We start from the raw sequence: 18,095 nt of genomic DNA, 5'->3' as shown, positions 1-18,095 counted from the left end.
GACCTGTAATTCTCTTTCTTTGCAGTGTCTTTATCTGGTTTGTGAATTACGATAATGCTGGCCTCTTAACACATTTCGTAGCGCTCAGGAGTTTTCTCGTGTTTCGAGCGCCATCTGTTAAGGACTGCTCACAAGTGTTCTCGTTTTTCACACCCATGGAAAAAGGAGCGAATCTAGATACTTACGTAAATTTTGTTTGGTCCCTCTTCACAGAGGAAAATGTTTTACGCAGTACCATACATTAAAAAAGTACTAGGAACTTTAATTGTTTAATTGTTTTTGTAAATAAAAATGTTATAATTATTGAAAAACAACACCTAAAGTGCATTATGATGATTTAAATAACGTGCAGTTTGCCCAAAAACGTGCTGTCCCTGGCGTATGTCTTAGAGATTTCTATGCAGAACGCAATGTGTTAAAAAGAGCTTGGAAATGTTCTTTTATCTTTGATTTTTTTGTTGAAAAAATTAGACAGGTACATGCAAAAAAATGAAACTAGACCACCAACTTACACCATATACAAGAATAAGCTCAAAATGGAGAAAATACTTAAATGTAAGTTGTGAACCCATAAAAATCATAGAAGAAAGCATAGGCAGAAGAATCTCACACATCTCTTTTAGCAATATATTTGCTGATACACAAGCTCTAACAACATGCTTCCTAAGAGAGACCTACTTTTGCCTTAAAGACACATAGTCTGAAAGTGAAGGAATGGAACAAAATTATTTCAAGCTAATAGTAACCAAGAAAAGCAGGGTTAGCTATGCTTATATCAGACAAAATAGATTTTAAACTGAAAATGATAAAGGGCATGCTGCGGCGGAATGGCTGTTGGTCTGTGTTGGGTCTGGGTCCCCCGCTCCTGGGGGCTCTCCCGTCTTCTGCTTCTCCCGCTGAGCTGCGGCCTGGTGAAGAGGAAGCCATGGCACTCCGGGTCACCACGAACACGAAAATTAATACCGAAAATAAGGCGAAGATCACTATAGCAGGCGCAAAGCGCATGCCCGTGGCCACTACTGCAACTTCCAAGGCGGGGCTGAGGCCGAGGACAGCCCTTGGAGACATCGCTAACAATGTCCGTGAACAGCCCCAGGCCAAGTTGCCTCTGAAAAAGGAGGCAAAACATTAGCTGCTGGAAAAGTTATTGCTAAAAAACTACCAAAACCTATGGAAAAGGCACTAGAGCCTGCATCTGTGCCTGCACCTGCGCCTGCGCCTGCGCCTGTGCTGGAACCAGCGCGGGAGCCCGAGCCTGAGCCTGTTAAAGAAGAAAAACTTTCACCTGAGCCTATTCTGGTTGATACTCCCTCTCCAAGCCCAATGGAAACATCTGGCTGTGCCCCTGGAGAGGAATATCTGTGCCAGGCTTTCTCTGATGTAATGCTTGCAGTGAATGATGTGGATGCAGAAGATGGAGCTGATCCAAACCTTTGTGGTGAATATGTGAAAGATATCTATACTTATCTGAGACAAGCTGAGGAAGAGCAAGCGGTCAGACCAAAATACCTACTAGGTCGTGAAATCACTGGAAATATGAGAGCTATCCTAATTGATTGGCTGGTACAGGTTCAGATGAAATTCAGGTTACTGCAGGAGACCATGTACATGACTGTTTCCATTATTGACCGGTTCATGCAGAATAATTCTGTGCCCAAGAAGATGCTGCAGCTGGTTGGTGTCACTGCCATGTTTATTGCAAGCAAATATGAAGAAATGTACCCTCCAGAAATCGGTGACTTTGCCTTTGTGACTGACAACACTTACACTAAGCTCCAAATCAGGCAGATGGAAATGAAGATTTTGAGAGCTTTAAATTTTTGCCTGGGTCGCCCTCTACCCCTGCACTTCCTTTGGAGAGCATCTAAGATCAGAGAGGTTGATGTGGAGCAACATACCTTGGCCAAGCACCTGATGGAACTAACTATGTTAGACTATGATATGGTGCATTTTCCTTTTTCTCAGATTGCAGCAGGAGGTTTTTGCTTAGCACTGAAAATTCTCGATAATGCTGAAAGGACACCAGTTCTACAGCATTACCTGTCATACGCTGAAGAATCACTTCTCCTGGCCAGACCTGAGCCCAGAGGGTCGGAGGGAGACCGCATGGCAGACAGCCACGTTTCTTGGGACAGACACAGACCCTGACCAGGGTAAGGAGTTCCGCGGGTTTGCTGGCGCCAGGAGATTTGAGATTTGGATTTTGTGATTGCAGAGAACTGAGACTAAAGGGGGCATCCTGAGGAACTGATCAGACCATGCAGTGCCCATAAGAGAGGAGCGTTTCCCAGACCATGCAGTGCTGGTAAGAGAGGAGCGTTTCCCAGACCGCAGATCCAAGCAACAGCAGCCCCCTGATCACCGCAGCCTCCTGATCACCACAGCCTCCTGATCACCACACCCTCTGTCTGTGGAACAGCAGCTGTACGTGAAGCCTTCCCCCACCAGCCAGAAGAGCCAACACAGCTGTGAACAACACCCACCAGAGGAGCTGCTGCCAACTGGAAAGCAGCTGCTACCGCAACCGTCTGAGCAGCAACCACAACCCAAGGAGCCCCTACCACCCAGGGAGCAGCCACTGAACATCTCAACATCTACATATGTCAGCGAGATCAAACATGGGTAGGCAAAGAAACCCCCAAAGGAAAGAAAAGGAGGACTCGCCAGAAAAGCAGCTAAGTGAGACAGAGATATGCAACATGACGGGAAAAGAATTCAGAATAAGGTTCCTAGAGTACATGCACCAGATGTTCAAGAAGCAAGAAGAAACAGATGAAAAACTCAACTACTTATGCAAGAAGCTAGAAGAAACAGATGAAAAAATCAACAACTTAAGTAAGTCCCAAGAAGAAATGAAGAGTGACATAGCTTCAATAAAAAACTCCATTGAAAGTATCAACAGTAGACTGGGAGAAGCGGAGGACCGAATTAGTGAATTAGAAGACAAGGAAGCAAAACACACTCAAACTGTACGGCAAATGGAGAAAAAAATTAAAAGACAGGAGGAGAGCCTAAGGGAGCTTTGGGACAACATGAAACGAAACAACATACGAATAATAGGGGTGCCAGAACAACAGAAAGATGAACATGGATTAGAAAACCTATTCGAAGAAATAATATCAGAAAACTTCCCTGAGGTGGGGAAGAAAAAAGTCACACAAGCCCAGAGAGTCCCAAACAAGGTGAACCCGAAAAGACCCACACCAAGACACATCATAATTACCATGGCAAATGTTCAGGATAAAGAGAGAATCTTACAGGCTGCAAGAGAGAGACGGAAAGTAACATACAAGGGATCTCCCATTAGATTATCAAATGATTTCTCAACAGAAACACATCAGGCCAGAAAAGAATGGACGGAAATCTACAAAGTGATGCAAAGCAAAGGACTGAATCCAAGAATACTCTATCCAGCAAGGCTATCATTCAAAATTGAAGGGGAAATAAGAAGCTTCACAGACAAAAAAGGGCTAAGGGAGTTTATCACCACCAAGCCAGCCATGCAAGAAATGCTAAAGGGACTGGTGTAAAAAGAAGAAATATCAAGCTCAGAAAGAAAACAGCCACACACACACACACAAAAAGAAATGGCTACAAACAAGTACCTTTCAATAATAACTTTAAATGTAAATGGACTAAATGCTCCAACCAAAAGACATCGAGTGGCTGAATGGATAAAAAAACATGACCCATACATCTGCTGTCTACAAGAGACCCACCTCATTAGAAGGGACTCACACAGACTGAAAGTGAAGGGATGGAAAAATATCTTTCACGCTAATGGAAAGGAAAAGAAAGCTGGGGTAGCAATACTTATATCTGACAAAATACATCTCAAAGTGAAGGCCATAACCAGAGATAAGGAAGGCCACTTCATAATACTAAAGGGATCAATACAACAAGAAGATATAACCCTGGTAAACATATATGCACCCAATGCAGGAGCACCCACATACATAAGAAAACTTCTGGAAGATATCAGGGGAGAGATCGACAACAATACAATCATAGTAGGGGACTTTAATACACCACTGACATCACTGGATAAATCCGCTAGACAAAAACTCAGCAAAGAAACAGCAATCCTAAATGACTCACTAGATCAGATGGACTTAATTGACATCTTCAGAACACTTCACCCCACAGCTGCGGAATATACATTCCTCTCAGGTGCTCATGGGACATATTCAAAAATAGACCACATATTGGGTCACAAGCAAAGTCTCCACAAATTCAAGAAGATTGAAATCATAAAAAGCTTCTTCGCAGACCACGATGGCATAATGTTAGAAATAAACTACAATAAAAACAACCCAAAATACTCAAACACTTGGAAGCTGAATAGCATGTTATTAAATATTGATTGGGTTACCGATGACATCAAAGAAGAAATTAAAAACATCCTGGACACTAATGACAATGAAAACACAACAATCCAAAACCTCTGGGACACAATGAAAGCAGTCCTGAGAGGAAAGTTTATAGCTCTACAGGCCTATCTCAAAAAACAAGAAAAAATGGTAGTCAATCATCTAACTCTACAACTCAAAGAATTAGAAAGAGAGCAACAAGAAAACCCCAGAGTGAGCAGAAGGAAGGAGATAATAAAGATTAGAGCAGAAATCAATGAAATAGAGACCAAAAAAACAATACAGAAAATCAATGAAACCAAGAGCTGGTTCTTTGAAAGGATAAACAAGATTGACAAACCCCTAGCCAGGCTCACCAAGAAGCAAAGAGAGAGGTCCCAAATAAACCAAATCAGAAATGATAGAGGCGAAATAACAACAGACCCCACAGAAATACAAATGATTGTTAAACAATACTACGGGCAACTCTACTCCAACAAACTAGACAACCTGGAGGAAATGGACAAATTCCTAGAAAAATACAACATTCCAAAACTCAATCAGGAAGAATCTAAAAACCTCAATAGGCCAATAACTATGGAAGAAATTGAAGCAGTCATCAGAAAGCTTCCAGCAAAAAAAGCCCAGGGCCAGACGGCTTCACAGGGAAGTTCTACCAAACATTCAAGGAAGAACTAAAACCTACCCTCCTCAGACTACTACAAAAAATTCAAGAGGAAGGAACGCTTCCAAGCTCATTCTATGAAGCCAGCATCACCCTAATACCAAAACCAGGTAAAGACATCACAATGAAAGAGAATTACAGGCCAATATCCCTCATGAACATAGATGCCAAAATCCTCAACAAAATCTTAGCAAATCGGATCCAGCAGTACATCAGAAGGATCATACACCATGACCAAGTAGGATTTATCCCAGAGATGCAAGGATGGTACAACATCCGTAAATCAATAAATGTGATACATCACATAAACAAATTGAAAGAAAAAAACCACATGGTCATATCAATTGATGCAGAAAAAGCATTCGACAAAATCCAACACCCATTTTTGATAAAAACTCTCAGAAAGGTGGGAATAGAAGGATCATACCTCAACATAATAAAAGCCATATATGACAGGCCCACAGCCAACATCATACTCAATGGACAAAAACTAACACCATTTCCCCTAAGAACAGGAACAAGACAGGGATGCCCACTCTCACCACTCCTGTTCAACATAGTCCTGGAAGTATTAGCCATTGCAATTAGACAAGAAGAAGAAATAAAAGGCATCCAAATTGGAAAAGAGGAAGTAAAACTGTCCTTATTTGCAGATGACATGATATTATACATACAAAACCCTAGAGACTCCATCAAAAAGCTACTAGACTTAATACATGAATTTGGCAATGTAGCAGGATACAAAATTAACCCCAAGAAATCTGAGGCATTTCTATACACCAATAGTGAACTTTCAGAAAGGGAGATCAGAAAAACAATCCCATTTACCATCGCACCAAAAAAATTAAGATACCTAGGAATAAACTTAACTAAAGAGGTTAAAGACCTCTACTCAGAAAACTACAGGACGTTGAAAAAAGAGATAGAGGAAGACATAAACAGATGGAAGAACATACCATGTTCTTGGATTGGTAGAATCAACATCATTAAAATGTCCATACTACCCAAAGCAATCTATACATTCAACGCACTTCCCATTAAAATACCAATGGCCTTCTTCAAAGATCTAGAACAAACTCTCCAAAAATTCATCTGGAATAAAAAAAGACCCCGAATAGCTGCAGCGATCCTGAGAAAGAACAAAGTAGGTGGGATCTCAATGCCAGATATCAAGCTGTATTACAAAGCCACTGTTCTCAAAACTGCCTGGTACTGGCACAAGAACAGACATATAGATCAGTGGAATAGAATAGAGAGTCCAGAAATTAGCCCGAACCAATATGCTCAATTAATTTTTGACAAAGGAGGCATGAACATACAATGGAGCCAAGATAGTCTCTTCAATAAATGGTGTTGGGAAAATTGGACAGACATATGCAAGAAAATGAAACTAGACCACCAACTTACACCATACACAAGAATAAACTCAAAATGGATAAAGGACTTAAATGTACGACAGGAAACCATAAAAATTCTAGAAGAATACAAAGGCAACAAAATCTCAGACATATGCCAAAACAATTTCTTCACTGATACAGCTCCTAGGGCAGTTGAAACTAAAGAGAAACTGAACAAATGGGACTACATCAAAATAAAAAGCTTCTGCACAGCAAAAGAAACCATCAACAAAACAACAAGAAAACCCACCTCGTGGGAAAACATATTTGCCAATGTCATATCTGATCAGGGCTTAATCTCCAAAATTTATAGGGAACTCATACAACTTAACAAAAAGAAGATAAACAATCCAATCAAAAAATGGGCAAAGGATCTAAATAGACACCTTTCAAAAGAGGACATTCAGAAAGCCAAGAGACATATGAAAACATGCTCAAAGTCACTAATCATCCGAGAGATGCAAATCAAAACAACAATGAGGTACCATCTCACACCTGTCAGAATGGCCATCATCAACAAATCAACAAACGACAAGTGCTGGAGAGGATGTGGAGAAAAAGGAACACTTGTGCACTGCTGGTGGGAATGCAGACTGGTGCAGCCACTATGGAAGGCAGTATGGAGGTTCCTCAAAAAATTGGAAATGGAACTCCCATTTGACCCTGTGATCCCACTTCTAGGAATATATCCCAAGAAACCAGAAACACCAATCAGAAAGGATATATGCACCCAGATGTTCATAGCAGCACAATTCACCATAGCTAAGATCTGGAAACAGCCTAAGTGCCCATCAGTAGATGAATGTATTAGAAAACTTTGGTACATCTACACGATGGAATACTATGCTGCTGTAAAAAAGAAGGAACTCCTACCATTTGCAACATCATGGATGGAACTGGAGAGCATTATGCTAAGTGAAACAAGCCAGTCAATGAAGGAAAAATACCACATGATCTCACTCATTCATGGATAATAAAGACCATTACAAACTTTTGAACAATAATAGATACAGAGGCAGAGCTGCCTCAAACTGATTGTCAAACTGCAGTGGGAAGGCCAGAGAGAGTTGGGGGGCAGGAGGGAGGGGAGTAAGAGATCAACCGAAGGACTTGTATGCATGCATATAAGCATAACTAATGGACATAAGACACTGGGGGGTAAGGGAGGGTAGGGGTTTGTCAAGGAAGGGTGGGGGGGAAAAAAGGACACTTATGTAATACCCTTTGTAATACTTTAAGCAAAAAATAAAAAAAAATAAAAATAAAATTAAAAAAAAAAGAAAAAAAAAAAAGAATCACTTCTCCTTGTTATGCAACACCTCGCTAAGAACATAGTCATGGTGAATTGTGGGCTTACAAAGAACATGACTATCAAGAACAAGTATGCCACGTCTAAGCATGCTAAGATCAGCACTCTAGCACAGCTAAATTCTGCACTAAAGATTTAGCCAAGGCTGTGGCAAAGGTGTAACTTGTGAACTTGAGTTGGAGTACTGTAATACCTGCAAATACAATTGGCACCATGTGTTATCTGTATATATGATATGTTACATTTCCTAACCGGTTTGGCTCAGTGGATAGAGCATCGGCCTGCGGACTGAAAGGTCCCAGGTTTGATTCCGGTCAAGGGCATGTACCTTGGTTGCGGGCACATCCCCAGTAGGGGGTGTGCAGGAGGCAGCTGATCGATGTTTCTCTCTCATCGATGTTTCTAACTCTCTATCCCTCTCCCTTCCTCTCTGTAAAAAAACCAATAAAATATATTTAAAATAAAAAATAAATAAATAAAACTGGGCACATGGGGCATGGTTGAATTCTAGTCCAGCAGAGGGCACAGAGGAGCCTAAGTTGAGTCAAGGCATCTTGCTCATGAGCCAAGCTTGTTTGTATTATTCAAATTTGTGAATTCTTAATAAATTGATTCTGCTTTATCCAGCAATAATCCCAAAAAAGTTTATTAAATTTTTATTTGATCAAAGCATTGCTCAATTTATGATCTTATCAAATTTGCTCCCCCCTAAAAAAATCCTATCTAATAAAAGAGAAACATGGTAATTAGCCGAACATCCGCTACCCTTCCCATTGGCTAATCAGGGTGATATGCAAATTAACTGCCAGCCAAGATGGCGGCCGGCAGCCATGCACTGAAGCTAACAGGGAGGCTTGCTTGCTCCAGTGACTGCCGACTCCAACGTTCCCCGCCTGACTTGCCGGCCTCTCAGCTGCAACTCTAAGCAACTATGTTGCAAATATAGAAGCTAAACAAAACCGCAGAAACCTGCATTAGTCAGCCAGGCTTCAGCCAGCTGGACCTCAACACTGTATCAAATACAAAGGCCAGAAACCTGCTTTCAGCAGCCGAGGCCTCAGAGCTAAAGCTGGCCCAGAATAAAAAAAAAAAAAAACAAAAAAAAAAAACAAGAAAAAAAGGAGCGGTTGGGAGCTTCAGTCACCCAGCAGCCTGAAAACGTCCCTCAGCCCCTCAGCCAGACTGGCCAGGCACCCCAATGGGGACCCCCACCCTGATCCAGGACACCCTTCAGGGTAAACCAGCTGGCCCCCACCCGTGCACCAGGTCTCTATTCTATATAGTAAAAGGGTAATATGCCTCCCAGCACCGGGATCAGTGGAGCCGCAAGGCCTCCCGGCACCGGGATCAGTGTGACAGGTGGCAGAGCCCAAACCCCCTAATCGACCTGCGGCTCTGTGTGTGACAGGGGGCGGGGCCACAACCTCCCTATCCGCCCTGCTCTGTTCGTGACAGGGGAAGGCGCCCCAACCCCCTGATCAGCCCTGCTCTGTGCTTGATAGGGGGGAGCTCCCCAACCCCCTGATTGGCCCTGCTCTGTGGGTGATAGAGGGTGGTGCCTCCCTCACCCCACCCCCACAGGCCCTGCTCTGTGTGTGACGGGGTAGAGCCATAACCTCCCCATCGGCCCTGCCCTGAGTGTGACAGTGGCAGCGCCCCAACCGCCTGATCGGCCCTGCTCTGTGTGTGACAGGGGGTGGTGCCCCAACTTCCCTATCGGCCCTACTCTGTGAGTGACAGGGGGGAGCTCCTCAACCCCCTGATCAGCCCTGCTCTGTTGTGACATGGTACGGAGCCCCAACCCCCCTGATGGGCCCTGCTCTGTGCATGACAGGGGGCAGCGCCCCAACCCCCTGATCGGCCTTGCTCTGTGTGTGACAGGGGGCAGTGCCCTAACTCCCCTATCGGCCCTACTCTGTGCATGACAGGGGGGAGTTCCTCAACCCCCTGATCAGCCCTGCTCTGTGTGTGACAGGGGGTGACGCCGCAACTTCCCTATCGACCCTGCCTTGAGTGTGACAGGGGGCAGTGCCCCAACCGCCCAATCGGCCCTACCCTGAGCGTGACTAGGGGTGGCATCGCAACCTCCCGATCTGCCCTGCTCTGTGCATGACAGGGGACAGTGCCCCAACTCCCCAATCGGCCCTGCTCTGAGCCCGACCAGGGGCTGCACCTAGGGATTGGGCCTGCCCTCTGCCACCTGGGAACAGGCCTAAGCCAGCAGGTCATTATCTCCTGAGGGGTCCCAGACTGCAAGAGGGCACAGGACTTGCTGAGGGACCCCCCTTCCCCCCGAGTGCACAAATTTTTGTGCACCAGGCCTCCAGTAAATAAATAAAAGATTTTGTCTTTCACCCCAGATAATTTGTCCTCAGCAACTCCATGGACAGTGAATGGCCCATCATAGATTCATTTCACATAGTTCAGAATATAGGGTCACCCTGATGCCTCTTTCTTCCAAACAGGACACTTGATATCATTTCTTAATATAGAATATTCTATCTTCTACAGGTTCCAAAAATGATTTGACTTCTTTATGACTTTCATAAAGAACTGAGAATAGAATTCTAATTGAAACCTCTGAATGTGCTTCTTATGCTCACTCTGCCTCACCCAACCCTTCCTGTCTATTTTTATTTGAAAATATTTGAAATAGGACATTCTCATCCCACCCACTCACATATTTCAAATTACTAATTTTGTTCTTAGGATTTAAGATAAAAGGTGGAAACTGGTCTTTGATACTCTGCAGTGTCTTCCAAGGTCCCTCCCAGCCACTTGCTGAACAATTGCTATTTTTCCTTTCCACTTTTGTGATTGATCATCACTCAGGATGTTCCACTTCATTAAACTCATACTTCCAAGTTAATTCCAGGAACATTTTAATTGGTTTAAAGTTGCATACTAGTCCAAGCTTTCCATTGCCTCCAAACTATTGGTGGCTCTATTTTACAATAAATCCATGTACTCTAAACTCCTCCATTGCAGCATTTAATAAAATGAAAATTATGAAAGCATTGTGTAAAACATTTTGTTTTGCACCTGCTGTTCCTACCACATCTATGAGGAAGAGACACCATGTGTTATTCATATTCTGTCATGTGACCACTCACTGTGGTTCTTAAACTTGGGCAAGCAACCATGCAGGACCACATAAAATGGAGAGCTGTCTGGCCAGTTTAGTGTATTCCTTTTGTGGATGAAAAAGGGGGTTCCATGGAAAGTAACCTCACAGGGAGGTTTGAATATAAAAGTCTTAGCAGGGCAGGTCATGGGGTTGGTAGTCATGCCCCATACATATAACTTTTCAGTAAAAGGCTTATTTTTGCCTTAAGCAAGCCCTGTCCATTGTTTCTGTGCATCTAAGTTAAACACACCCTTGAACTGAGGGGTAACCAACCTAAAGAGAGCACATTGCTGACGATCCTGTAATCCAATCCCCCACCTTGCTTTCTCCCACTTCCATGCAATCTTCCTATGTTCCATCCTTAATTTCAAACGCATAAAAGAAGCTGCAAAGCCATTATTCAGGAAGCATTTTAAATCCTACTGCCCAGCATATGTCATCAGTTTGGCTCAAATAAACTCATAACAATTATCTACAGGTTTGGACGTTTCTCTTGGGGGCACTTTCATTGTGCTCAGAGCCCACCTGGACACACTGGGGTCTCAGCTCATGAGAACTTAGGGGCTCAGACCTGCTCACCAGCCACCAACTGGGAGTGTGGAAAAGGTCTCACCGAGACAAGTGTGCTCTGAGTGATTTCAGATTCAGGGGAGGATCTGGGCAGACGCTGGTCCTGTGAACATGCTGATCAGCCTGCACAGGATAAAAGCCAGGGTGCTTCTGGCCCATACCAAGTGTCCCATACACGGAACATCATAGAATGATAACAATGGCGCACGTCATGATTGTGTAATTCTTTTTTTAGAATATGTTTTTATTGATTTCAGAGAGGAAGGGAGAGGGAGAGATAGAAACATCAATGATGAGAGAGAATCATTGATTGGCTGCCTTCTGCATGCCCCCCCCCTGCCCCCCGCCACTGGGGATTGAGCCCACAACCCGGGCAGGTGCCCTTGACTGAAATCGAACCGGGACCTTTCAGTCCACAGGCCCACGCTCTGTCCACTGAGCAAACCATCTGGGGCATGATTGTGTACTAGTAATTCTTTATCAATGACCACAGACAGTCTCCAAAATCCTTCCTCTTTCTGACAGTTTTGCCATTCCACTTGCCAGTCACATACACAGGAAAAGTTGGTGTTTACCAGACCAGTCAGGGTCCAGCATAAGATGACAGAGGGCCTGATGTAGAAGGGAGCGTGTGGTTTCAGACCCGCCCACCTGTAGCTCCCAAGGCGGTGGTGATGCTTGGACTCCACTCTAGAAGAGGTGGTGCCAATGTGCATGCCCCTTCCGCGCTGTGAACACAGAAAGCAGGTTTCCATCCCGTTTCCCTTGGGAAATGTTCCAGCCTCAATCTTGCCATTGTCTGGGGGTTCCCTTAGAGAGGGGACAAGGAGTTGGCTGAAGTCATATGCTTGAGCATCATATTTGTGGACCTGAATGTGCTTCCAGTGAATACAAGGAAGCCATTATGGTAAAGGAAAAAAAATCCCCAGAAATCCGAAAACGGTCTGAAATAAGATAATTTTATCCCAAATAACTGATGGTCACTCGTCATTTTCCAGAGACTGCTACATATCCCAGTTCGAAATTGGAAGAGTTCTTCATGGCAATGTGAATGCACTCATCCTGTCAGCTGACCTTCAATATTCTTCATAAACCTAGGAGTTAAGCAGTGACATTTATTGTCCTTATAAGGATGAATAAAATTTAGGTACACAGAGTGTGAGTGGTATAAAATCACATTCTGGTTAGGAGCAGAAGGGATTTGACCCTGGCTGAACTGGTAATAAATGCAGTACATGTAACTACTCTGCTATAGCAACATACCTAGGCAGCTGTGTGCTTCAAACAATCCACATCTATGTTTAGATTTATTTTTATCCCTGGTCTTTTTATTTTGGACTGAGAGTACTTTTAAAAAATAATTTTTTATTGATTTAAGAAAAGAAGGGAGACAAAGAGATAAAAATACCAATGACGAGAGATAATTATTGATCGGCTGCCTCCGGCACACCACACACTGGGGATCAAACATGCAACCCAGTCATGTGCTCTGAACAGGAATTGAACCATGACCTCCTACTTCATAGGTCAATGCTCAATCACTGAGCCACGCTGTTCAGGAAACTTTGGGAGTACTTTTATTCTAACTTTGGTTGTGGCTATTTTCTATTTATGTGTAAAGATGTATTTTGTAGGCCAATATCAATTAGAAATAACTCTTTTTAAAAAAATATATTTTATTGATTTTTTACAGAGAGGAAGGGAGTGGAATAGAGAGTTAGAAACATTGATGAGAAAGAAACATCAATTAGCTGCCTCCAGCACACTCCCTACTAGGGATGTGCCCACAACCAAGGTACATGCCCTTGACCAGAATCAAACCTGGGACCCAGCAGTCCACAGGCCAACGCTCTATCTACTGAGAAAACCGGTTAGGGCTAGAAATAGCTCTTTACAGACTGTTCAATTTTGTAAGCTAAAGGACAGGAAAAAAAACCCAAATGAACTAGAATGGTCAAATCATTAAAAATATCAATACAAATTTAAATAAATAATGAACTTTAGGAATAAAATGAAGAAACATTTTTTAACTAAAAATATCCTTTAAAAAGCAAAACGTTGACAGGAAATAAAGGAATAAGAAGGAACATGTGCATACTTCTGGGTTCCTGACCAGCATGTAAGGAACTTGGAAGTCGTCACTCGGCCTAACTAAAAAGAAAAAGCTGAACAAACTGAAAATCAACAGTTCTTCTTAGATCCATCATAGAATGGAAGTCACCGGAATATACAGAGAGGAGCAAGTTAGAACAGAAATCCAACAGCACAGACCTGCAGGGAAATCAGTGCTGGTGTCAGAATGCCTGAGCTGTAATTGTTGAATTACTGGACACTCTGTGAACCACTCCTCTCCCAGAGACCATGCCAGCCCTCATGTGTCCATCTCTGGTACCTACAGCTGTGTCTGCCCTCACATGCCTCCATGCTATGAGCCTGTAGACAGATCTCCCCTTTGTATCTGGAACCCACTGTGAATACAGCCCATATCTTCTCCACTGTGTCTCCATCCACTGTGTCTGCAGCCCTTGTTGGCGGCAGGATCTCCACCCACTGTGCCACATTCGGTATCTGTTCACCTACTGAAAGGCATCTTAGTACCTCCCAAGTTTCTAAGTTCTGGTCACTGTGAATAAAGCTTCTGTACATATTTTCTTGCTAGTTTTTATGTGGATATACATTTGGTAAATACATACATATTGTCATTTTTTTCATATTGTAGCATCCTTTCTAATAGGAGCGTGTTGCTGTTTCATTATTGTTTGTAGTTTGCTTTTTCTTAAGGACAAATGATGTTGCCCATCTTTATATGCTCATTTCCCATCTGTATGTCTTTATTGAAGTGTCTGTTTAGATATTTTCCTGTTTTTTAATCCAGGGAGTTTGTTTTCTTATTTGTGAGTTTTAAAGTTTTGTTGACCATTTTGGATATAAGTCCTTCTTCAGATATGCATTTTGCTAATATTTAATGAAGTCCACATTATCAATGTTTCTTTCATGGATTGTGCTTTGGGTGCTATCTATAAAATCTAACCACCAAAGCAAAAGTCAGAGATTTTTCTTCTGTGTTTTCTTTTAGAATCATGATTCTGGAAACATCTTTTTATAGGTTTGCCTTTTACCTTGTCTATGAATTGTTTTAGGTAAATTTACACGTAAGGTGTAAATTTGTGTCTTTGTTCATTTTTTTCCCCAGGTGGTCATCCTTTGGCACTATCACTGTTTGTTGGAAAAGGCTGTCTTTTCTACAACTACCTTGCTCCTTTGAACAAGATCAGCTGATTATTTTTTCATAGGCCTATTTGCAGACTCTCTATTCTATTTATCTGTGTTATTCTTTCTCCAATACCATGCTGTCCTAATCACTGTCACCTTATTAAAAACATTGGGATTGGAAGTATGAGTTATTTTCAAGTTAGTTCTTCAATATTGTCTATTCCTCTCAAGTCTTAGAAACAGTTTGTCAATGAAAAGATATTTTCTGCGATTTTTATTGAGATTATGCTGAATCTATTGGGAAGTACTGTTATCTTATATTTTTGTCTTTTGACGATATTAAATAGTTTTCTACTCACAGGTTTGCACATACTGTGTTGGGTTTGTATTGGTTTATACCTAAAATTTATTTCATTTTCTTTCTTTTGTATGTACGTTTCTTTCATTCTTTTTTCGTTCTTTCCTGCCTCCCATCCTCCCTTTATTCATTTCGGTGAGGTAAATGGGTGAGGTAGAGGCCTATTATAAGTGGTATTGTGGTGTGTGTTTTTTAATTCCTATTGTTCATTACTAGTATATAGGAAAGCAATTGAATTTTGTATATTTAACTTGGTTGCTTCTGGTTATCTCCACTAATTCCCAGCAAAACTCGTGATACTGAGTTCCACTCCCTTTGAATTTGGTAAATTATGATCTTGAATAATCTTAACATTGAATTTCGGTGATTCAGTGGAAGGCCTGGAGGGGGCGCCCTGCAACTGCTAAACAGTGAGCTCTAAGTGTCCTGAGAGCTGTCCTCAGTGTCCGCAGGGGGCGCCAGACTCCTCCTTTCTGACCCGCGAGGAGCATTCTGTTTCCCTGCAGACTAGGAGGAGCAGAACTTGGTTTCCTTAGGACCCACCCAGGTGTCCCTTTGGTCTGGGAACCCCCTGGGAGGTGCCAGCGGGAAAATGCTCTGATCCCGCCCCTCTGGTTGTTGTGGAGGAGGCTGGGCCGGCTTCTCTCCACGTTTTCCTGAAATAGCCAACAGAGAAGTTCTCTATGGACAGTTCCCTCGTGTTTTATTCTTCGCTTTCTCAATTTGGGCAAGATTTATTTTTAGGAAAAGAAATCCCTTCATTGAGGGTTTTCATGGGTAAAAATCACGTTTTGTTTTGTTTGTTTGTTTTTAATCAGATTAGGGATTGCTTCTGGGCAGAAATCCCCTTACAGATTCAGCGAGGGGAACCCTTGTGGGAAGTGTCAGGGCCTCTGGTACGAGAGGGCCAGGGGATGCCTGCAGGCCACACAGGTAACGGGTCTTCACACACCTGGACATTTGAATGGCTCATGTTTCCTACAGCATCACGTAGTTGGAAAAGTATTGTACAATTGCACAAGAATAGGTGTGTTATAATTCATGATCTACTTTAAGTTTAAATATTTTATGTATACAAAAGCCAAATATTTTTACTTTCTTAGTTTATTTTCAAATGCAGAATGTGTATTCATGTTTTGTTAAAGTTTTGATTTCTCTTCACGTGCTCTCAAAGTTACTTTCTCTCATCGGTCTTAACAAATGGACAAGCCCTGTAATCATTGTGATGCTTGACATTGTCACAGTTGTTCCTTGGAGCGCTTTATTATCTAGTTCTGCTTGAATCAAAATATCATTCCACAATGGAAATGTTTACAAAATGTGCAATGTATTTGCATCATGTCGCTTTTGATTCAGTGTGATCCAGTTCACCGTTTGGTGTTATGCATATTATTGTTTGAGAAATATTTTTAATCTGAGTGGGGATGCCTTGATTGCCTTTATCCCCTCCCCAGGGTGGCATGGGGGGAAACTGCGGCATCTCCCTCGAGCACTTCAGCAGGTAATCTGTGCCAAAACCATATTAATCCTTTGTGACTCCAAAGGCACTAAAATTCCCCAGTGGAATTCCAGAGCGAACAGAGCCGGGGGGATGGTCCTGAAACTGTCTAAGCACTTTTCTTCATGACACTCAACACACACGTGCAAGACATACTCACATCAGTGCAGCCAGAGTCAGAAACTGACAGCTGAGAACTGAGGTGAAGGAGTGAGAAGCAGCAGTGGTCCTGGAGGGTCCCGAGGCTGGTTTGGAGGCAGCAGCGAGACAAGTGACTGCTCTTCTCCTTGGCCTGCAGCACAGGACAGTGTGTATCCAGGAGAGGAGGGCTTCATGATGGAAAATAGAATTCCAAACCTTCGCCTTTCCCACAGCATCCTGAAATCATCCAAGACACTGCAGACAAGTGGCTATTAACATAATATTTGCACAGTGCCTCCTTAACATTCAGACTCACAAGTCTCACAGCTCTGGCTGAGCTGGAATCAGGGAGGGCCTAGTGTCCATATCGAAATTTTATGTTGTCTCTGATTTACTGTCATGGTATTAACAGGTTGTTTTAAAAAGTAATTGATTTGCAAATAATTTCAAACTTCTACTGGCAGAATAATTGCAATAGCAGTACAAAGTGCTGCTCGTCTTACCCAGCTGCCCCGGTTATCACTTTGCTGCTTTTGCCCTTCACAAGAAACATTCAATTATTCCTGGTACCTTTCCCCAAGTTGCACTCAGCAGCAGAGGTGTCATTTTTTTATCAGTATTCTTTTCCCTAATACAAAACACCCTCCCAAATAATCACCACACAACCCTCAAATCAGGAAATAAACATGGTTCAACGCTACAATCCCCTCTATAACCCATGTAGAATGTATTCTTTCATTGCTGTCCAATTTTCCTTTTCCAGAACTGTTCCTGAGACTTCTCATTTTTACATCCTTCACAGATTTAAAGAGCACAGATGGCCCCAAGCGGCCTGCCCAGGCCTCCTCACCCAGCAGACCCAGGCCCTGCAGGAACCCCCCATGCTGGGGACATAAGTCCACCCACCCTGTCAACTTGATTGCTGGGTGAAAATTCTTCCAGTTTCCCTTTGACAATATGTCAATATTCCATTGAACTTTTACCTACAAGCCTCTGTGTCTGTAGATGACTCTTACCTGCACCAACCACTCTCTGATGGTGACTTCTGTTTCTATCATTGCTCCAGTATTTATATCTGGCTTCCAACTATAACCAAGCACCTGCCTGCTCCCCAGGTATTCATTACAACATTATGGATTCATGGATCCTTATTTTTTTTAATGTCTTGTCACCTGTCTTCATTACTTACTTTGAGGCTCAAATTGTCCCAAAGTTGACCACTGGGGTTCTCTTCAAGATGACTAATCCAGCCCCATATGTCATGTGTGTTTGTCCAGATGGTGTCTGAGGAGGGAAGATTCCATCATTCCTGTCTCATGTCCTCAGATTACACTCCCCTCAGAGGTGTGTTACTCTCATAATGCCATGAGAGCAGCCAGCACTGAATACCTACAATTCACCAGTAGCTGTCCACTTTTTCTCTGGGTATATTCTCTACTATTAACTTC

At 42.7% G+C, this 18,095-nt stretch overlaps 1 protein-coding gene and 1 pseudogene across 1 annotated transcript; one reads left to right on the top strand and one right to left on the bottom strand.

Moving 5' to 3' along the window:
• Window positions 1-925: 925 nt before the first annotated feature.
• On the top strand, window positions 926-7,931 carry LOC139001992 (G2/mitotic-specific cyclin-B1-like). The gene is given in 4 exon segments (XM_070403472.1): window positions 926-1,124; window positions 1,127-2,053; window positions 7,722-7,868; window positions 7,871-7,931. Coding segments are annotated over 4 exon segments (1,305 nt in total). The 3' UTR covers window positions 7,903-7,931.
• A 3,501-nt stretch (window positions 7,932-11,432) lies between these two features.
• LOC139002501 (vomeronasal type-1 receptor 4-like) lies at window positions 11,433-12,153 on the bottom strand (annotated as a pseudogene).
• Window positions 12,154-18,095: the final 5,942 nt, after the last annotated feature.

Source organism: Myotis yumanensis, unplaced genomic scaffold (assembly GCF_028538775.1).
Source record: "Myotis yumanensis isolate MYYU_CA2020_CCGP unplaced genomic scaffold, mMyoYum1.0.hap1 SCAF_2, whole genome shotgun sequence".
Lineage (NCBI taxonomy): Eukaryota > Metazoa > Chordata > Mammalia > Chiroptera > Vespertilionidae > Myotis > Myotis yumanensis.
The sequence above is the reverse complement of the archived record's forward strand: the minus strand, read 5'-3'. Positions and strand labels throughout refer to the sequence as shown.